The 22443-nt window shown below is 45.1% G+C and overlaps 1 protein-coding gene across 1 annotated transcript in view; it reads right to left on the bottom strand.

Annotated features, from left to right (window-relative positions):
• Window positions 1–21987, bottom strand: part of PCP4 (Purkinje cell protein 4) — a 57997-nt gene extending 36010 nt beyond the window's left edge. Inside the window, exon 1 of the mRNA XM_055313669.1 lies at window positions 21866–21987. Within this exon, the coding sequence (XP_055169644.1) occupies window positions 21866–21874 (9 nt within the window). The 5' untranslated portion in view covers window positions 21875–21987. The remainder of the gene's footprint in view (window positions 1–21865) is intronic.
• Between the last annotated feature and the right edge of the window lie 456 nt (window positions 21988–22443).

Genomic DNA, 22443 nt, shown 5'->3' with positions numbered 1-22443 from the left:
AATAGAGAGATCCCCCCCGAAAATCAATAAAAACCGTTCAACACCTCGACATCTAATAGTGAAGCTTGCAAATTCCAAAGATAAAGAGAAGATCCTTAAAGCAGCAAGAGACAAGAAGTCCCTGACTTTCATGGGGAGGAATATTAGGGTAACAGCAGACCTCTCCACAGAGACCTGGCAGGCCAGAAAGGGCTGGCAGGATATATTCAGGGTCCTAAATGAGAAGAACATGCAACCAAGAATACTTTATCCAGCAAGGCTCTCATTCAAAATGGAAGGAGAGATAAAGAGCTTCCAAGACAGGCAGGAACTGAAAGAATATGTGACCTCCAAACCAGCTCTGCAAGAAATTTTAAGGGGGACTCTTAAAACTCCCCTTTAAGAAGAAGTTCAAGTAACTCTGAACGTGAATGGGCTTAATGACCCCATCAAAAGGCGCAGAGTTTCAGACTGGATAAAAAAACAGGACCCATCTATTTGCTGTCTACAAGAGACTCATTTTAGACAGAAGGACACCTACAACCTGAAAATAAAAGGTTGGAGAACCATTTACCATTCAAATGGTTCTCAAAATATACCCTAAAAACTACAGAACACTTCTGAAAGAAATTGAGGAAGACACAAAGAGTTGGAAAAATATTCCATGCTCATGGATTGGCAGAATTAATATTGTGAAAATGTCAATGTTACCCAGGGCAATTTACACGTATAATGCAATCCCTATCAAAATACCATGGACTTTCTTCAGAGACTTAGAACAAATTATTTTAAGATTTGTGTGGAATCAGAAAAGACCCCAAACAGCCAGGGGAATTTTAAAAAAAGAAAACCATATCTGGGGGCATCACAATGCCAGATTTCAGGTTGTACTACAAAGCTGTGTTCATCAAGACAGTGTGGTACTGGCACAAAAACAGACATATAGATCAATGGAACAGAACAGAGAACCCAGAAGTGGACCCTGAACTTTATGCTCAACTAATATACGATAAAGGAGGAAAGACGATCCACTAGAAGAAAGACAGTCTCTTCAATAAATGGTGCTGGGAAAATTGGACATCCACATGCAGAAGAATGAAACTGGACCACTCTCATGCACCATACACAAAGATAAACTCAAAATAGATGAAAGATCTAAATGTGAGACAAGATTCCATCAAAATCCCAGAGGAGAACTCAGGCAACACCCTTTTTGAACTTGGCCACAGTAACCGGAGAAGGACAAACAGTGTATGTTCTCATTCATTTGGGGAATATGAATAATAGTGAAAGGGAATATAAGGGAAGGGAGAAGAAATGTGTGAGAAATATCAGAAAGGGAGACAGAACATAAAGACTTCTAACTCTGGGAAATGAACTAGGGGTGGTGGAGGGGGAGGAGGGCGGGGGGTGGGGGTGAATGGGTGACGGGCACTGAGGGGTACACTTGACGGGATGAGCACTGGGTGTTATTCTGTATGTTGGTAAATTGAACACCAATAAAAATTAATTTATAAAAAAAAAAAAAAGAAGGGAAAGTACTTGTTTCAAGGTGTTGTGGTTTTTTCATTTTTTTTTTTTTAAAGCACTTTGCTCTCTGTTTCCAACATCTAGCCTCTCTTGGATTCTGTCTACCAAGTAGTTGCAGAGATCTGGCAAAAGAAGGATAGAAAAATCCATCTTATTCCCATAATGGCTTGGAATCTCTTGCTAGCAAGTGCTACTTAACGCCGTCTATCCCCTGGTGATACACTTGCTCCTAAGCAATTTTTCTCTTTGGTGCTATCTTCCTTTTGTAGTGTTCTTGATATTCATATTTCCAATGGTTTCAGGGCTTCCAGCTTGCCTGAAATGGTAGCATCGTGATGAGCAGTTTCTCAGATGGGTCCTAAATGAGCGGAAAAACACGAATCTGCCTGTCTGTGGTGTGGGCTGCGCTCAGGGACCATGACGTTTCGAATATTGCAGATTCCTCCCAGAATCAGTGCCTTGCACAGGAGAGATGTCAAGATGAGGGTTGTCCCCAAAGATCTCACCTTCCCACCCAGCACCTTTTCTGTGTTTTCTTTTGTTTACCGTGTTTATAAAGAAACAAATGTGTGTTTCCATGGTATTTAACACTTTATTGACAGAGTTTCGCAAGTCTCTTGGATGAAATATCAGACTTCATTTTTTTAAATATTTTATTTATTTATTTATTCATGAGAGACACACAGAGAGAGAGAGGCAGAGACGTAGGGAGAGGGAGAAGCAGGCTCCCTGTGGGGACCCCTTGTGGGACTTGATCCCAGAACCCCAGGATCACGACCTGAGCTGAAGGCAGATGCTCAACCACTGAGCCAGCCAGACGACCCGAAATACCAGACTTAAAATGTACAGTGGAGCAAAACCACAGCCACCGCATGGTGCAGTGGGCTGGGGGGCTGGGTGAGCCAGCAGGCAGTTGATGATTGCTTGGGGCCACCAAGATCAACTGAACAGGTGGCTTCTTGGGAACATCAAAGGTACATCATTAAAAGCCTCTTCCAAATCAAAGTTCCTGAATTTGAAGAGCGGAAGAGACTTTCATGCCAACATTGTGTAATAAGGATAGAATAGATTTAATTTCATGCCACTGATACTTTAAATCACCTATAATTCTCCATTCCGAAAATGGAGCATTAAAAACGCTGCTAATTTAATCCCTAAAGGTGTAGAAACTAACGTCAAAGAGAACTTCAGCTGGAAGGGTTTAAAAAAAAAAAAGTTGGTTAAATGAAAAAGTGGTGGGATCTTCACAGACAAGGGCACTAACCTTTGAAACTCATCCTCATTCCCCTCCTTGTGCTTGCCCTCACCCCAGAAAGACCCAAAGGCCCAAATCCCACCCTAGAGGCTAAGTTCTTCCCCTACCCTTGTTATCCTGACCTTTATGGTAATAGAAATAATTAGCATTGCTGTGCTTAGGGCAGACCATTTATAAAAGGACCCTCATTTTTAGGGATCCATGAGTGCTTTGTCTTACCGAAATTCCCGTTATGCTTTGTCCTACGCCTATATTTTTTTAAGATTTTATTTATTCATTAGAGGGAGAGAGAGAGAGTGAGAAAGAGCATGAGCAGAAGGAGAGGCAGAGGGAAAGAGAGAAGCGGGCTCCCCACTGAGCAGAGAGCCTGACATGGGGCTCAATCCCAGGACCCTGAGATCACGACCTAATCCAAAGGCAGATGCTTAACCGATTGAGCCACCCAGGCGCCCCTACAGCCATATTTTTAATTAGTATTTTTCACCCTTAAAAACCTTGCCTGTGCCAATTTATTTTTTAAAATAACACTTTTTTTTATTTATAAAACTAGGATATGGTCATTATGAAAATTTCAGAAAATACATGTACAAGGAGGGAAGCATGAAACTACACATACTCCAACTAATCAGGGTTAAACTTTGTTAATATTTCATGAAATAGTCTAGAATATTTCTTTCACATCATTTTTCTGTGTGGAGATGCATATAGTCTCTGTTTCACAAAAATCGCCTCATGCCACACATACAATTCCGTAACTGGTATATGCTAGAAATGTAAGAACACTTTAACGGCTCTTGTGTGGATCCTCTAAGTTTATAGATTTGCTTTATCTTATGAGTTCAAAATAGGACGAGTTCATGTCCTATTAAATTTATCTACAGAAAATACCTCTAAATTTTCAAATCCACATATCTCAAGTATGTCAAGAAAATCACTTTGCTTTGTTTATTCAACTCAGCTCAAAAAGGAGTCAGAGGGACACCTGGGTGGCTCAGTGGTTGAATATCTGCCTTTGGCTCAGGTCGTGATCCCGGGGTCCTGGGATCGTGTCCCATGTCGGGCTCCCCCCAGGGAGCCTGCTTCTCCCTCTGCCTGTGTCTCTGCCTCTCTCTGAGTATTTCTCATGAATAAATAAATAAAATCTTAAAAAAAAAAAAGGAGTCATGATAAGATGTGAGTTAATGTCAGTTCTCCTTAAAAATGGGTGGCAGGGAAGGTTCTGGATGGTTCTTCAAATCGGAGGGAATTCACCACAACATTTGCAGTGTTACTTGTTGAACCACGTGCTCCTGCAATTGAGTGTACTTCAGAAAGTGACCTTATTAGGACACTAGGTCTGGACAGAGGTAATCAAGTTCAAATGAGGTCCTTAGGACGGACCTTGATTCGATAAGACTGAAGGCCTTATTAAAGGGGAAAAGTGGATGCAGACATGCACGGAGGGAAAGATTTTAAGGAGAAGACGGTCATCTGTAAGTGAAGGAGAGAGCCTGGAGCAGATTCTCATGCACAGCCTCCGAAGGAACCAGCCTACTGATGCCTTGACCTTGGACTTGCAGCTTCCAGAACTGTGGAACAATATATTTCTGTTGTTTAAGCCAACTGGACCATGTTGACTTGTTAGGGCAGCTCTGGAACACCAGTGATGCCAACAGCAATATGTGAAAGCACAGGTTTCTGCACTTGGGCCGAAACCTAGATGCACACAGAGCAAGCTCTGCCGCTGGCCTCATCCAGGATGCCCCCCAACTCTGGTCTCAGAGCAAAACGCCGGCACCCCCAGCCTCTGCTGCTGAGAGCACACAGGAGGGTGTCCTCCTTCCACACCACTTGGGGTAGCTGCTCTCCATGGGGCATCTGATTCTATGGGTATGGGCTGAATTCCCTCCTGAACCTCAATGTGCAGAGGCAGGATGCTATCCCTGGGCCAGAGGGAAGATAAGTGTCCTCTTTAAACCACGTGTCCAGCCCAGAGCCATGGGTTTCCCAGCCACCAGCAAGGATGGGGTGGGGGGAAGAGATGCAGAGCAGATCACGGGACTGCAATAGGGACCCGTGTTGGCCCGGAGGCACTCACTTCTTTGCTAGGTGGCAAGCCTCCCTGCCCTCTCTCCCTGATAGGCTTGAAGAGTCCCCGTGAGCAGGTGGTGGGGTGTCCATTTAGGGAGCAGAACAGAAACCCATTTAAAAGAAGCAAAGGTCAACTAATATACGATAAAGGAGGAAAGACGATCCACTAGAAGAAAGACAGTCTCTTCAATAAATGGTGCTGGGAAAATTGGACATCCACATGCAGAAGAATGAAACTGGACCACTCTCATGCACCATACACAAAGATAAACTCAAAATGGATGAAAGATCTAAATGTGAGACAAGATTCCATCAAAATCCCAGAGAAGAACTCAGGCAACACCCTTTTTGAACTTGGCCACAGTAACCGGAGAAGGACAAACAGTGTATGTTCTCATTCATTTGGGGAATATGAATAATAGCGAAAGGGAATATAAGGGAAGGGAGAAGAAATGTGTGAGAAATATCAGAAAGGGAGACAGAACATAAAGACTTCTAACTCTGGGAAATGAACTAGGGGTGGTGGAGGGGGAGGAGGGTGGGGGGTGGGGGTGAATGGGTGACGGGCACTGAGGGGGACACTTGACGGGATGAGCACTGGGTGTTATTCTGTATGTTGGTAAATTTAACACCAATAAAAATTAATTTATAATAAAAAAAAAATAAAAGAAGCAAAGGTACAGTTTTCCTTTTGCAATTACTAAGTAAACTGTGGAGTGATTCTTCAGCACCATATGAATACGCCTTTTTCCTAACAACCTTTTATCTGATGTTTTTAAAATACACCGTTGATTGCTGCCTGACCTAGTCAGCAACTATTACATCAACTGTTATAAAATAGTGATATCTCTATCATTCTTTGACATTCTACTATGAAGAAGAGCTTTTCTTTTCTCTGCTATTCCTTTATATAAATATAGATTACAACTGATGATGAGAGGTAGCTAGATAAATGAGAGATATATATGTGATATAGATATCACAATGGGCTCATGGATTTTTAAGAAATCGATGTGTTATAAACAATTATAATCATTCTTGTTTTGATGCTCAAGTTCTTCCAAATTTGACCAGAGGGTTCTCTTCAAGTTGTCTCCCATGGTCTTTTGGGTTGTTTTGTTTTTCGTTTTAATTAATTAATTAATTAATTTTTTTATTGGAGTTCAATTTGCCAACATATAGCATAACTGTACCTTAATGATAGCTGGAGGTCACCGCCTAAACCTGACAATCAAATAATTAATCATGGGATGATTTGATGTTGTACGCCTCTGTTATGGACTGAAGAGTTGTGTTCCCCCGACTCCCAAATTCATATGTTGAAATCCTAACTTCCAATGTGATAGTATTAGGAAGTAGGGCCTTTGGGAGGGGATTAGGTAATGAGAGTGAACCTCTCATGAATGGGATTAGTGCTTTTATAAAGGAGACCCCACAGTGCTTTCTGGTTCCTTTCACCATGTGAGGACACAGCAAGAAAATGGCTATCTATGAACTCGGGAGTGAGTTCTCACCAGACACTGAATCTGCGTCTTCCTTGCCTTCAGAACTGTGAGGAATAAATGCTTGTTGTTTAAGCCAAAAAAAAAGAAGAAGAAGAAGCAAAGGAGCCCCCATCACTGAACGTCCCTTCTGCAGTTTGAGACTTGGGAGTGATTTATACGAGGACCAGAACTGTCCTCACTCTCCTGATTGTTTTCCTACATTTCTAATGCTTCAGTTGTCAGTTACGAAGCACCTGTGCAGGCCTCGGTGATCACGGTATTCTCAAGGCAGTGTGAATAGCTTACATCATAAATTGGGATTATTGGGGGATCCCTGGGAGGCTCAGCGGTTTGGCACCTGCCTTTGGCCCAGGGCGTGATCCTGGAGTCCTGGGATCGAGTCCCGCATCGGGCTCCTGGTGTGGAGCCTGCTTCTCCGTCCTCCTGCATCTCTGCCTCTCTCTTTCTCTCTCTACATCTATCATGAATAAATAAATAAATCTTTAAAAAAAATAAATTGGGATTATTTTAATTTAGGATGTGATGGCAAAGAATGTAGGCTCTGGAGCTAAGTGCAGAGGAAAGAGCTGACACTAAAGGCACACAAAGAATTTTATGCAGTGATTGAATAGTCTATGTCTCAATTATAAGACTGATCATGTCAAAACTCATCAACTATACAACTAAGCAAGGTAACTTTTACTATACGCAAATTATACCTTTATAAATATGACCAAGAAAGAAAGAAGAAAGAAAAAAAGAAAGAAAGAAAAAAAAAAGAAAAGTAAGGACAGTCTCCTGCAATCCTGGGTTCAGACTGTCCAGACCCTCCCAGCCCTGCCACTTAGCAGCTGTGTGACCCTGCACAGGTCACTTGGCTTCTCTGGGGACTCAGTTTCTGCTTCTGTAAAGCTAGGACAAGGCACCTGCTTCATCAGGCTGTGAGAATTACACATGATGAAAACAGTCTCAGTGCACAGATCTGGTCCCTAAAAGGAACCAGACGGCAAAGTAATGGGAAACCAGGCTTCAAAAGAGGTCTGCCTGTCTTGCTTCCATTGCGTTCGATTTGCAGCAAGTTAAGATACTGAAAGCACATTGTGCTCAGCAGCTTGGGGACCAGGAGAAACCCCAGCTCTGACATGCAGCAAAATGACCCCAAATAAGTGATTTCAGTCCTCAGAGTTTGGCTTCTTCTGCTGTTCAGTTTCTTCTCCATGAAGGATTAAAATAAATTAAATTAAATTAAATTATTAAATTAAATTAAATTAAACCTATAGCTCACGTGGCTATTATGAGAATCTAAAGAGAGAATATTGGGATTTGTGATTATTTTTTTCACAAAGTAGGTAGTCTCTACCTGTTAGTTACTACGAATTTCAGTTGGGCCTCTCATCCCAAGGTGGATTATTTTGTGTGTCGATACAAATGACAGCCTGTATTTTTTTCCAGAGAGAGAAGACAGAGGAAGAGGATAGAATGGTGACCAAGGGAAGAGTGGGGAAGGAAGAGGGGATACCGGAGTGGCCCTGGGGCAGTGTGCGTCCAGCTGACCCATCTGCAGAGACCCTGCACAGCTGAAGATGAAAAAGAAGCCTGAGTCAATACACGCCCCCCCTCCCTGGACCCCAGCAAGAGTAGAACAAGCCTGCCTTGAGCAGTCCTTAGAAGCCCCATGGATCTGTAAGGTGCCAGCACGACCCCTGAATGCAGATGTCATCATCCACCCTCCACATCCGAACTGCACCCAAAGAAATGCTTCTCCGTCTGCCCCGCTTTCTTCTCTGCCCTCCTAAAGTTCTGTAGGTTCCTTAGAATATCCTCAGAATAAAGGTTGTCGGCATAAAGAGCAGATGCTTTCTCCGACAGCTGCCGTGACCAGACAACAGTAGGCTCTCAGACAAAGACTCAGAGACCCAAACGTGTATTATTTCTCAGTGTAACAGAAGATGCCAGAGCCACGCAGAGCAGAAAGGGACCACAGAGATTTGCTCTGCTCCCCATCCCGGGAGCTACAGCCAGTCAACCCAAAGCCACGACAAAGAAGGGAAGTGGAAAAGCGTCCATAAAAGATAAATGTAGAGGCAGACACTGAGATGAGCCTATAAACTAACTCATTAAAGGACAAATCGACCTTGTACAGATGATGAGGTGGATAAACCAACAGGCATGGCCAGTTTTCTGGAACGAAATGAGACCTATACTGGTATCACTGTGAAAACACCAGGCCTGCCCGTCCCTCCTATAGTCATGTTATTTTTAGGGCACTTTTATATTTCAAAGGCCAGAGAAGCTGATGTGAGGCCAGAAGGTCCCCGTTCCCCCAGATTACAGAGGCCACAGGAAAAGACCTCTTTGCTTTGTTTTCCGCACTAACACCGGCATTTCATTCCCCCATCCCTTCCCCAGTATGGCTAATAAAATGCAGTGCCAGGTGTCATCAAGTGAAAGGCAAAGGGTGGCCAAAAACCACAGAATGAAAATGCCCCCATAGCTGAGGGAATTTTGCCCTGCTGGGCCTTACACAGCCACCCATCTTGGGCACTGAATGGTCGCTCACCACGGCCACACGGCTCCTCTAATGGTTGAGCCGATCATGATCTACTGCCGCGCTCAACTTCCTCATCAAGTGAACAAGACAGTGTGCAGGAGAGGAAAGAACATCAGCCAAATCCACTGTTCCCCAAGAGAAGCCACATTTAGGGCCGAGTGAATGATCTTGCTTCCAAGTTTGGCAAGGGCTTCCTTTCCCTGCACCAAGGCAGCAGGCTCCGTCCCTGCAAAGCGACAGGGTAACACGTCTGTAGCAACCAACCGTCCTGTGAAGCGGATAGGACAATCACCCTCATTTGATGGATATAAAATTTGAGACACTGGGGTAGAGACTGAGTGACTTGCCCAAGGATTCACAGCTGCTAAGTGGAAGGGATTGGCGTTTGAAGGTCGGCAGACTGGTTTGGAAGTCTGCACACCCGCCACCTCATCGTGCCTGTCTAGAGGGGAAGGTATTGGCTTTGGAAGACAGAAGACCTGTCTTTGATGGTTTTAATGACTCCTCTGCCATCGACCGCACAGATATTTTATGCCTCGACCCATCTGGTACCAGAGTGGGGATCTTGCTCGATAATCCCCTCCATCTGAGTGTCCCGATTTATTTTTCACACGTTAAACTAGTTTTGTGGGCTCTTCTGCGTGCGCCCCTCCTAGGGAAGCTGAAGCTCCGTGCTCGTGTGCTGGCTCCTTGTGATAAAGCTCAGATGTTAACCTGGCACCGCGCTGCTCAGAGTGCTTCTCCCCAAGGGGGTGTTCCGAGGCTTCAGAAGCTGGAGACTTTCTTTTTTGGTAATAAGGAAGCAGCCAGCTTTTCTCCCCCACTCGACTAAAACGAAAATAGCTTCGGAACACGTAGAAGTCTGAGGTTGTATACTTCTGGAAGCAAGGGGACTGACTGCTTTGTCATAAATCAGCTGTCACGGCTGAAGGGGTGAATTGAGACAGATTAGAAGACCAGATGAAGCTGCACGGGCCATCTGATCAGCTGCACCCTGGGGAGGTGTAAACTCCAGCAGTCTCCCCACTGCAAACAAAATGCACGCATGCCCACCACCAGCACCAGCACCCGCTACCAGCTCCGTCTCACGCTCTGCCTCCTTCACGGAGGATATTCATTCGTTCTCTATCTTATTTTCAAATCCCTCCAAGATCCAGACCCATGTAATCTGCTGGAAAACAAACCCAGCTGTAACGTCGGTCAAGGTCGCCTTCCTGGGTCAGGGTTGATCCAAAGGGCTGACACTCATGCCAGCCTTGTACCTGTCCATACTGACCCTGGTTCCTGCTCTGATGAGAACCCTGTACTTCCCAAGCAGGAAATGTTTCTTTCTTTATTTTTTTTTAAGATTGTATTTATTTATTTATTCATGATAGACACAGAGAGAGGGAGAGAGAGGCAGAGACACAGGCAGAGGGAGAAGCAGGCCCCATGTAGGGAGCCCGATGTGGGACTCGATCCCAGGATTCCAGGATCATGCCCTGGGATGAAGGAAGGCGCTTAAACCACTGAGCCACCCAGGCTGATTGAACAAGCCTCATACACCTGCTCTCCCTGTCCCTTGGTATGGTGCCCTCCAGGGAAGAACAGGAGAGTGTAGGAGGTACCTCGGTGCCAGCAGGCTGCCTGCAATGCTCATCTGAATCAACAGCCCACACTGGGTAAGGTCGTTTTGAATCAGAATGAGGGGAATTTGTCACATTGGGGTCACAAGTTAGCATGTATATGGCCTTTAAAAAATGTATGCTTTCCAAGTGCTTTTTAATCAATTTTGTCACCCCAACCTCACAGCAGCCCTGCAGGGTCAGCCAGTGGCACTGTTGCGCTCTCTCTCTCTCTCTCTCTGTTTCTCTCTACTAAAAAGCAATCAGGCCACTTCCAGCTCCATGCAGGACCAGCCTCATGGCCACATGACCCACGCAGTCACACAGGGGCCTCTGGCTCAGAAAAGCCCCAAGTTTGGTTTAATGCTTTGTCATCACAGTCTTGAAATTCTTAATAATGTTTTCCACGGAGCCCCACATGCCTGTTTTTCACTGGGCCCCACACATGTCCTGCCCCACCATCCAAACATGGGCTTTCCCAGGACTTTCCAGCTCCATGTGAGCAACCATCACCTTAAAAGACATTTCGTGCAGAGGCTGGCAGGAGCCAACAATTACAGAGCTGCTGCTTGTCTTGGAACCGCCTCATTTCTGATGGAGATCTGCTTGTCTCTTCAGTCCCCCTCTTGCTTCCTTGTTGAAATATGGAAAGGGACACAAGAGCAAGAGTGGGGTCCCCTGAGGGCACTGCTTGTAGCGCTACAGTTACACGACGCTGCCTTTATGCGTTCGTCTTGTGAGAATTCAAAATCTTCATCCAACGTTCAATTATCAGGGAGCTCTCACCTGAATTTCAGCCAAATCTGGCTCTCAGCAAGAATTAGGCAAAAAAAAAAAAAACCCAAAAACCAAAAACCAAAAACCAAAGGCATGGAAATTCACTAAAAAGTGCCCCCAGAATGAATCTGCTTTGAAGATGGGATGGATTAAATCTAGATGAAAAGACAACAGTAAACTCGCATGAGGTACTTGGTGGAGGGACTTGACACATTGCTACATCTATTTTAAGAAGTCATCTTCCAGAATAGGTAAAATAGCCCACATTTCTGAGGTATAGAACATTGCCAGAAATAATATTTGCGATGTGGCGCTGTGTTATCTCTGTATTTTGACAGGATTTATGCATATGTGAGAACAGAGTTATAAATACAGGGATGAGCCCATGCCTTGAACAAACTCCAAAGAGAAGAAATTACCAACAGTGGTGAGGAAGCCACCCGGGGCTCTGGGACACAACATGAGCAGGGATGGCTCATCCTGGACAAATGCTAATACTCGCAGGGAAGGACGGCTACGGGCATATCTGAGTTCACTTAGGCATTTCTCACAAGTAGAACGTGGAACTTTCAAAATGAGACAATCTGCACAATTCCAAAAGTCTTATGACCCTACTCATGTAATCAGCTTCCAATGTACTAAAGAGACTTTATTCACTTGGCACTTTTAGAGAAGACATGATAATTTAATAGAACCCAAATATTCATTGATAAGGATGGGAAGCTGTCTGACACATTTGAAGCAATCTCTATCACTAAGCGAGGGGCAGAAATCAACTGTAGTATCATCATAGATATGTATATGTCCCTTGGACATGAAGATTGCTAAATTGTCATGTGGTTCTGGAATTCATGATTTTTTAGACTGAATATCCATTAGTCATGGTCGATATTCCTCAGTGTGTACTGAGACACTACCTCTTTTTCTTTTTTTTTAAAGATTTATTTATTTATTTATTTATTTATTTATTTATGATAGATAGATAGATAGATAGATAGATAGATAGATATATTTAGAGAGAGAGACAGAGACACAGAAGGAGGGAGAAGCAGGCTCCATGCCGGGAGCCCGATGCGGGACTCGATCCCGGGACTCCAGGATCGCGCCCTGGGCCAAAGGCAGGCGCCAAACCGCTGAGCCACCCAGAGATCCCCTGAGACCCTACTTCTGGAAGCATTGACTCCATGAGGAAGGTTCCCTGAGAACACCCTTCTTCTCCTTGCCAGGCCTGCAACAATGACATTTGTCAAGTGCTTCCATCAGTTTGTATAGTGAATAGACCTTAAGTCAGGTTTATTTTACATGACTCTGTCTCCCCAGCTAGCCTCTAAACTCTTGGAGGGGTGGGGACCACGTCTTATTCCTTCACCTAGTACAACGTACAGCATGCAATGGATTCCCCATCAATGTGCATTGAAGGGCATGTGCCAGTGTAGAGGACCTAAAAGACCCAGTCTCCTTCTTTCAAAGTTCCCTAATCTAGAAGGCAGAAGGAAACATGGCCAACAAAATATGTGATTACTGATTATACACGCAGTGGATCTGGCCACTCAAAGTGCTGCCATTTCCTGAGCAAAGGTTTAAAAAAATAAAAAAAGTTTTATTTGAGGAGTCCAGAATGCTCTTCTTACTCAAACAGAGCCAGGGGTTGGGGAGTAAGGCAAGAAATGAAGGTGGATTGGTGTAAAGTCAAAGTCAAGGAAACCGCCAGGTGAGGCAAAGACTTTGTCAACTGTGATCCAACTGAAACTTCACGGCAGCCGTGCGCTGACGCTCACCTCACCAATCACTCCTTGTGTTATTGGGATGGGGGTGAGGCTCAGAGTGCACACCTGAACCTCTAGAATCAAAGTGGAAGACCTGGGGGAGGAAGGAATGACTTTGTCAAGATTTCTGTTGCTGCTTTTTTTTTTTTTTCTTACTCAGGCTAATAAAAAAAAAAAAAATCCAGGACAATATTGTTTTTCACGTATTTCACATTCAAGTCCTAAGCGGAATTGGGGCAGGTGTAAAAGAAACTGGGTTGTATCTAGGATATGACAGAAAATGAGAAATTTAATAGAATAGGAAATGTGTAAGGGAAACCAACACTGGATTTTCCTCAAGAAGCTCTGTGATTCTGAGCAAGATTTGCCTTCGGGCACTCAGCTCCCTATTTTAAAATGACTACTTCGAACAAAATGACAACAGTGGTCTGCTTCAATTCTCTGAATTCTAAGTAGGACCATGGAAATGACAGTCTTTCTCTAGGTCAGCGGTCTTTGAGCAGGGTGACTACACTCCAGGAAAGGGCAGGGCCACCACGTTCAGCTGCACAGGTTGCACACAGCACAACCCTAGGGATCACCAGTGATATAGACTATGGAAAAGAATGGCATCTCTGGGAATGTAAGGTGCTTCACTGTCATAACCACGCACAGGGAAGGAAACATTACAATTTCTTTTTATGTCTTTCTGAGATCAATAGGAACAGAATAAGGTTTTATCAGTAGCTAATAACAGGATTGATACCGACATTGTCATCTGGGTGAGTGGGAAAGAATGGGAATCCCACGACTCTTGACTTGCTCTCAGAATATCACCGTGTGCTGTGCAGCAGTTGCTTGAGCTCTGGGAGGGCGATTTATGGATCATCGATGATCCATAAATCCATTTATCGATTTATGGATCTACCTTTAGGTGAGCTTGTCTTACATAGTGACCTGCCACAACATGGGGGAACCTTGAGGATATCCTGACTATACTCAGCCAGGCACAAAAGGACAAATACTGTCTGAGTGCACATATACGAGGTCCCTGGAGTAGTCAGATGCATAGGGACAACAAGTTGAAAAGCGGTCACCAGGCGAGGGGAAGGGGGAGGGCACTTGTTGTTTAATAAGTATAGAATTCCAGTTTTTTGTCTTTGTTTTGTTTTGTTTTGTTTTAGAATTCCAGTTTGACAAGATGAAACAGTTCTGGAGGGCTATTTCATAATAAGGTAAAAGAACTGAATATTGCTGAGTTATATACTTAAAAATGGGTTAGATGGCAAATTTGATGATATGTGTTTTACCCCAATTTTTGAACATTGTGCATACAATTTCACAGATTGAAAAGAATGCTAACGCCGTCAGCAAAAGTAACAAGGAAGCACGGAGGGCACCAACCACCCCTGCGACCGCGAGAGTATCTTCACGAGCACCCATGTGAGCTTCGAACCCACGGCCATCGGATTAGGCTGGAGAAGCGCAGCTACCGAACCTGCTGGACCAATTCATGGCATCGGGGATTTCTCTGCAGATCAAAAACAACTGTCCGGAAATGTGAAAAAGAAAAGCACAGGTACACTGTGTCATTTTGCCAAGCTCGGGAAAAGAAAAGTGATGCTTCCCTAATAATCCCTGATGAAAGAGGGATGTTACTTAATAAGGAAATTATATATGTTAGAATCTTCCATTGGAAAAAAAAAAAAAAAAAAGAATCTTCCATGTAAAGACAGGTATGGGGACCCTGGCGGGCTCAGTCGGCGGAGCGTGTGACTGATTCCTGATCTCAGGGTTGTGATTCAAGCTCCCTGTCGGGCAGACAGATTGCTTAAGGATTAAAATAATAATAATAAAATAAGATAAAAACAGATGTAATATCTTAATTAATTTTTAAATAGTCGGACTTAGTACCTGACGGACATAAAAGTATACTGGCAAAAAAAAAAATTAAAAATCTTGAGGATAAAGACATTTCCTTGTTCCATTTTACTGTCTTGCTTGGTTAAGACAAACGTTAATGAGTATTGTCAACCCCCGGGGTCCTCTTTTCAGGCACTGTATAAAATTAAAATAACCGATCACTTTGTTAGAACCTCGGCCAAGCCACAGGTGTGGGGTTATGAGGACAGATGACCATTTCCTTCGTCCTGCTGCTCCTCCACAGTTTGGGATTGTGATAGTGGGGAAAGCATAATCTCAAGCCAATCCAGCTACAACCTCAGCTATCAAACAGCTTTCAAATAGTCAGAAACAAATATTTAAAAACTAACATTCAAATGACACTCTAGACCATTGGGTGAAGGATCAAAATACGGAGGACTTGAGATACTTCCGTCTTGGCAAAGCCCATGACTCTCCTCAGACTGGGAGCAGAGACCTTCCAGGGAAAAGGATTCTCCTGTTCTCTATTCTAGTTCCATTGTGATATGAAAATTGCCTCATTTCAATACTTCTTATCAATTCACACTTTTTGGCTTCTTTTCCCTTAGATGTTCTGCAGAGGAGTTTTTTCAATTTGTGGGTGATTACCTTCCTGCTTTATGATTCTAATTTGTCTTCCTTTTATTTATAAGGTGGCAGTTTAAGAGTAAAATGTAAAATAATGGCATTTAGTGGGTGATTGATTTTTCCACCGGCAACGTTATAAATATGGCCAAGCGTTTCCCTTTCAGGAATGGAATGAGAAGTAATTCAGTGAGATTCCGAAGCATAAATTTCGGGCTATTTGCAAGGCACTAACAATATTCAAGCAGATTGATGCCTGGAATGTGTACCTTACGCTGAATTGTTCATGTAAAACAGCCCAGAAATGGATGTAGGATTTATAGGTTTGGGCCACTGGCAGGTGTGGCAAGCTTGCTTGGCTTAATGGCACAAAACAATGATCTGTAGAACATTCTCATATCCATGCTCGAAAGGCACCTGTACCAAACAGAATGGAAAATATTTCCTCCTCATTACTTAGACCTCATTTTGTTCCAAGGATCGGATGAAGAATGGCAAACAGTGGATACCTGGGGGTGTTACGAATATAGAGTCAGAGCCTGCTGGGCTGCATGGGGGCACGGTCACACAATTCAGTGTCTGACTTCCCAGGAGAACACAGGCAAATGCATCTTTCTGTGTATGAATTGTCGTATATTCCTATTTTAAATACCAATTAACTGAAAATATTTAAATATGCAACTAGAAGTTACAACACTTGGTTAATTACTATAAACATCAATGGCTAACTTTTCGATATGAATTAAAATATTTGAATATATGCAATTTCGCTTCCTGTGTGCAAGATCCATTCTGCCTCCAACAATATGCACCAGAAGTTATCTCACTAAAGATCTGCTCAGGCTCTCTCTGATCCCCCCCTAAGCACAGTCAAGTTGGTTTTCTATTTCAATATAGCAAACCGTTTTGTAGGGCATTCACGGGCTCTGCCTCTCTGGCTACGGCTCCTTTTGTTTGAATTTCATAGAGCTTATCTGAAGTGAAATAGTCCCAGTGGAGACTACCCCCGAACTATAGGATATTAGAATTCTCTGTCCCTCCTTCTGCTCCCCTGGTTTCCTTGACATTTTTCCAAATGTCAAGAGTTCTTTCTGTCCAGGTTCTCTCCAGTTTCTCTTATTTCTTTGCCTGTCTTGAAAGCATATAAATGTATCCTTTCCAACTTAAAAGATTCAAATGACAAACCCAGATTTCAAACCCAGAGTAAAAAAACAAACAAACAAACAAACAAAAGATAGAACTTTACTTCTCCAAACCTGTCTGGACCACAAATCTCAACATTTAGAAAAGAGGGTGTCAGGTCTGTTGGTCACTTTAACCGATAAACTCACACCCCGAAATCCATTTATTCATCCAGTAAGGGGGCATTACCAAGTGCCAGACCAGGAGCCAGGTCCTGGGGACAGTGTAAAGTTGTTCCTATCCTCAGGAAGCTTATGGTCCAGGTGGGATAATCCCAATAAATAAAATGCAACCCGTAGTACTTGTTAGGGTCTGGACATTTGTGTTTCTTCAAAATTCATGTGCTGAGATCCTAACCCGCAAGCTGAAGGCATTGAGAGGTGGAGCCTTTGGGAAGCGATTAGGTCATGATGGGGGGGTGCTCCATGAATGGGACTTGTGACCTTGCATAAGAGACCCCAAGGGAAGAGACCCCAGAGATCCCTGTCCCTTCTTCCACCATGTGAGGACTCGGGAGACAGGTGTCTATGAACCAGGAGGAAGGTTCTCACCCGACCAACCCAGCTCCCTGATCTCAGATTTACAGCCTTCAGAGCCGTGAGCAATAAATTTCCAAGGTTTATAAGGCACGCACGCAATCTGTGGCACTTTCTTACAGTAGCCCAAACAGATGAAGACAAGAGCATGAGCTTTGATGCTGTGTCTTAGAAAACCATCAGCCAAATATAACATAAATCAGTGCAAATTAAAGTCCTTCTTTCTGCCCCTAGCCATTCTAAATTAGTGAAAAGCCCCGGGCTTGAGCTCATGATATTATTCAGGTGTTCAAGTAGCATGATGCACCCAGTACACCGAAGACAGAGGACCAAAGACAAATGGTGAACACCTTCCTCCTGTGACAACACCTCTAACGAAAAACCGAGGTAAAAATTATAATTTAAAAAAATAATAATGCAAACAACGTATTCATCTAAATTCAAGGCACTTCCCCTGACAGAAGATCGTATTTCCTTTTCATCTTGATCACACTATTCAACTGAACCCTTAATAAAACCGAGTGTGAGTCATTTCTTCAATTTTTCTTTCTGAAAAAAAAAAATACATCTTGCATTCTGTCATTCTTAGAATTCTAAAGAGGAAAACAGTGAGGCTTCTTAATCGCACGTCGTTTGTTAATGAAATGCGGGATCGGGGGAATGAGTTTTATGACAATCCATTACAATCATCAGTCCAGCAAACACATTTCCAGGCTGAACTGTAACCTCTTCCCACTCCAGAAAACTTGAACTTAGAGCCCAAGTTGAAACTGGTGTCTTTCTAGACCTAATATCCCCAGTGAGAGGAGAGAAAGAGTGCCTATCCTGCTGTGATCCAGGAAAACCATGTGGATCTTTCTGGATCTTTCTGTGTCCCTGCTGCTGTTTCCCCCCCCCCCCCCCCTCAAATGAGGTTAACATTACAGAAAAAAACTGAATTGCCATTTGGCCTTCTGTTGCCAGGCCTCCGGGGCCAGTTTTAAAATCCATTTTATGCAAGTACCCCCAGCATCTGTGCTTAACTGGTTTAAACCACACAGTTCTCTGCAAACCCGATCATCTGTCCGTGAGCATTTGCTGTAGTTCACCATGACGTCATATGAGGCACACGACTATGATAAATCTCATTCCAGTTCTGTTTCCTACTGTTTGTCTCAGCACTGGGTTACCCTGATGGCTGACCAGGTAAGTCCCAAGCAAGTGTCCTATGATATTTTTTAACCAACAGCTACTTTTGAAAAAAAAAAAAAAAAAATCCCGTCCTTTCTATGACCCACCTCAAGATTTAAGTGAGCTTACCCTCCCCTTGCAAATCTCTCTCCAGACAATGTTCTTCACTGTCCTCTTCCTTCTTTAGAGATTTGCTGCAGAGCCAGTAGCTTCTGATTCTGTGCTAAGGACAGGCATGTGGGTCTAAAGATTTGCCCTTAAATGTCCTCAGTGTGCTCCCACCATGCCTCTGAGAGGCATGATCCTTTTGTCGGCAGTGTCTGGATGGAAAAAAAGGCTCATAGCTCTGGTGCCAAGTTGCAACATCCCATCCAAGCTTATGCAAGAAAAGAGTGGAGACGGGAGGATGCCTTCTCAAAGGGGTCTCAGGTCTAATTAATAACTGTCAACTGATGCATTATGCAACGGGAGCTCTCCCCACCCCCTGCAAATAGGGTGATGGTGTGTATCATTTTTTAAATTGCTTCTCCAAATGTTTGCCTTAATGGCATTAAAATCTTGCTCCTGGCCCTCCTAAATAAGTTCTTTTGAAGAGCAACTTAAAAATGCACACCTGCATGGGGAAAATGGGATTGACTGTTGTTGTTCATCGGACTCCTGTATGGTGGCTCAAAAGAGGTCTTTTTCTTCTCCTGTGTGGGAGTCCAGTTGAAGAGAGAAGGGAATGACTTTGTACACTTCAGCCTTGGTGGCTAGGATTTCTAAGGCAGCTAATACACCTTACCCTGCACTTAGATTCCTATTAAATTATCTCCAGGCCCATCTGACATACTCTAATCCTGAAATGTAAATGAGACACCCCCACAAACCACCTCCACTCTCTCGGTGGCCTAAAATTGGACTTGACTTTCCTTGCTTTACTTGAGCTGCTCTTTTCAATCACCTTATGCCCCCTCCACCAAAAGCATTGTCACAGGGGATGGAGAAGATACTGTGCTGTGGCGTCATCCAGTTGAAAGCCAGCTCAGTCCCCGGGGCTGTACCCCCTCACCGCCTTCCCCCTAAGGCTCAAAGACCTGGAGGAGCTGTGCCCACCTGGGGAGCACATGGCCCTTTGGGAGTTCATCCAGCTCCAGCACAGCCCAAGGGAGCAGCTGTAAGCTCAGCGAGCCCTAAACCCTGCCAGCTGGAGCAGGCCCTGTTTGCCCACTAGACTCAAACAAATCCCGAAGTCAGAGGAAAGCCTGACAAAATCCATTGCTTCGGCCCTCTGCAGTCATTAGTTACATGAGTAAGTAAACGATCATCTGAAATCCATCCCTGCCTGAGAGCTATTAAAACAAGAAGCCACATGTAATTTATCCAACTAAGGAAAGGCTTTGGGGTGGGGAGAGGTTCAGTTCTCTACCCAGAAAGGAGCTTCTGTTCAACTTTATTAAATGTTTTAAGCAGATTTAAGTTTTAGTGAAAGGACAAATTCCCACCCTCTGAGGGACACACAACCAGAAACTTGGGGACCAGCCAGAGAGCTGGTCACCCAGCTGGTGGCCAGAAGAGTGGCACTGAAAGTGATTGATTGAGGGGGGCCTGGGTGCAGGAGGGACAGGAGGGGCAAAGGTGGAGGAGGGAGCTGGAAGCGGTGTGGTGGGAGCACAGGGCGGCAAAGGAGCCAGATGTGCATCCTGCAGGATGTTCTCAGCACCACAGGAAGCCCTTGCAGTGGCCTGCTAGGGTCTGAGGGAATGGGGGGGGGGAGATGGGGGCAGGGCGCAGCTGCACAGCTGCCCTAATTTCACGTTTGGCAGAAACGAGGTTGTGACCCTAATCATGGGCTGAGCTCTGGGACGTTTGCTCTCTCCCTGGGGACCCACAGTTAGGTGAACACCGCGGAGGTGAGGCATTCTGGAGAGCTCACGTGTGTGATGCCGGCCACCGCCCCGGCTGGAGATGGGGTGACAGCCCGAGGGGAGCCAGCAGGAGCCCCACCACTCCAGAAAAACCCCAGGGTAGCTAAGTGTGGAAGAAGGGCCCCGGGGGCTCTACTGTGTCCTGACTCAGTATGAGACTTAATTTGTATATTTACAGACCTCCAACCCCAAAGCCTGCGCTTCTCGTGGTGAACAGGGTGAGCTGCCACAGGGTAGAGGCCCCCGAAGTCTCGTGGGCTCCAGCAGAAAGCCAGCCCCACAGCCTGAGTCCTGCCCTTCACCAGCCGCCCACATGGAACCAGTTCACCTTGAACTTCAGTGTGCCTCAGTTTCCCCATCTGTCAACTGGGAATAACACTAGCACCTACCTCACAGGACTTGGGAAGGCAAATGAGACAACACAAGTGGAGCGCGGGGCCGCAGAGCTGAGGGCCAAGAACAGGCAAGCTCGGGGTGTTACTGGAGCCCCCAGCCTTCTCGGTGGCTGGCGGGGAGGCTTCCAGCCCTCCCATCTTCCTCCCGCACTCCCTCGCCCTCACTCGAACCCCTGGCTCCATCCCAAGCCCCATCCCTAAACCCTACATTCTTGGCCCCCTCCTTCCTGTCCTGTGTATGTCAAAAGTCACCCATCAGAGAGAGAGAAACGCAGTGAAGGCACATCTTATTTCTGAAGTTAATTTTACTCTAGACTTCCAAAAACAAAGGATCCCCCATCTGTCAAAAAAAAAAAAAAAGACAGAGAAGATAAAAGGTCTTTAAAAGTCATTATTTACGTGCCGACCAAAAAAGACATGAAAATGGATTTGTCCCAATTACTGAGCTGAGTTAGGGGGTGGTTTATACACCAACCCCAAACCTGCTTCATTTAAAAGAAAGCAAGAGAACACGATTGTCTTAAAATAAAATGAGCTCCCAGTTTGCCCCAGCAAGGTATCTTCTGTATGAACATATTCAGAGAAGGGACTTGCCACCGAGCATTGTCGCTGCTCTCCTGTCCAAGCGTCTTCCAGGCCGAGCCGCGCACACAGGGCTGGCACGGTTCGCACGATTTGCCCCTTTCGCCAGTGCCCTGATGAACTGCAGGTAGAGTTTGGGCCGCGAGATCCTGCCCCCGCTTCTCTCCCAGGGCTGACTGTCACCAGCGGGCCTGCCTGCCAACATGCTGCCAGGGCCCCCCAAGCAGACACGTGAGGACAAGCGGGAAGCAGTGCAAACCTCCCAAGACACTAAGACAATGGGTTTCTCTCCAGAGGTCTCAAACCCAGAGCACTTTCCAAAGTCACAATGACGTCGGAAGCAGACGGTTAATCCCCTTTCTCTTTCTAAGGCAGATTTCTAAAAGTTGCAGACTTAACCTGTCAGGTGTCTGCACCTGCTGTGCCAGCCAAGCTGTCGAGAGTGTCAGCCCTCAGAGAAAATAGTTACGGGGCTGATCTGCTCTTCATCACCACTCGGAAACCCTTCACATTTTTTTTTTCCCAAGCCCAACTGTGGCCAGGTCCCTTCTCACCCCAAGTGTCCGTCTGCAAGCAGCAGCGCCACTCACCTCACTCATGTTGCTCTGACACTGCAGCTCCGGGATCCCTGTGCTCGGCACCGTGCTCAGCACCCAAACCGCTGCTCAGGGGTGGCTCTTCCACCGGTCCTGGCTTTTCTCTTAAAAAGGGCTGCCCGGTGGCATCATGCCTCCCGTAAGCCAATGAGATTCATTCACCTGTCCGCACGCCGCGCGGGCATCTGAGAGCACGAGGTGCCACCTAGCGGAAGGCAGCAGGAAGCTGGCTGGCTCTCTGCTCCAGATTCCACCAGGGACAGAGACTGAAAGGCTAGATATCTTTCTTTTTAATTTTTTTTTTAAAAGGTCAAAGTCAGAGGTACAGAGATCCCCCACGGGTTGGCCATTGTTTATTAGTTCAAGGGCACAGGATTTAGATTCGGGGTAAATACGTGTTCCATATCAATGGAAAGAAGGTTTGTTTTTTCGAAGCAAGGCCAGTTCTGGGAGCAGCAGCCCGAGCTCTCCTCCCGGCTGGTTTTCCCAAGAGCTGCAGCCTCCTCCCCTGTTCTTTATGGCACAAATCTCAGGCTTTCAGGGGAACATTTTTCCACTGTCCCCCACCCTGC

Source organism: Nyctereutes procyonoides, unplaced genomic scaffold (assembly GCF_905146905.1).
Source record: "Nyctereutes procyonoides isolate TBG_1078 unplaced genomic scaffold, NYPRO_anot_genome, whole genome shotgun sequence".
In the NCBI taxonomy this organism is placed as follows: domain Eukaryota; kingdom Metazoa; phylum Chordata; class Mammalia; order Carnivora; family Canidae; genus Nyctereutes; species Nyctereutes procyonoides.
This window is presented reverse-complemented; position numbering and strand designations above follow the sequence as displayed.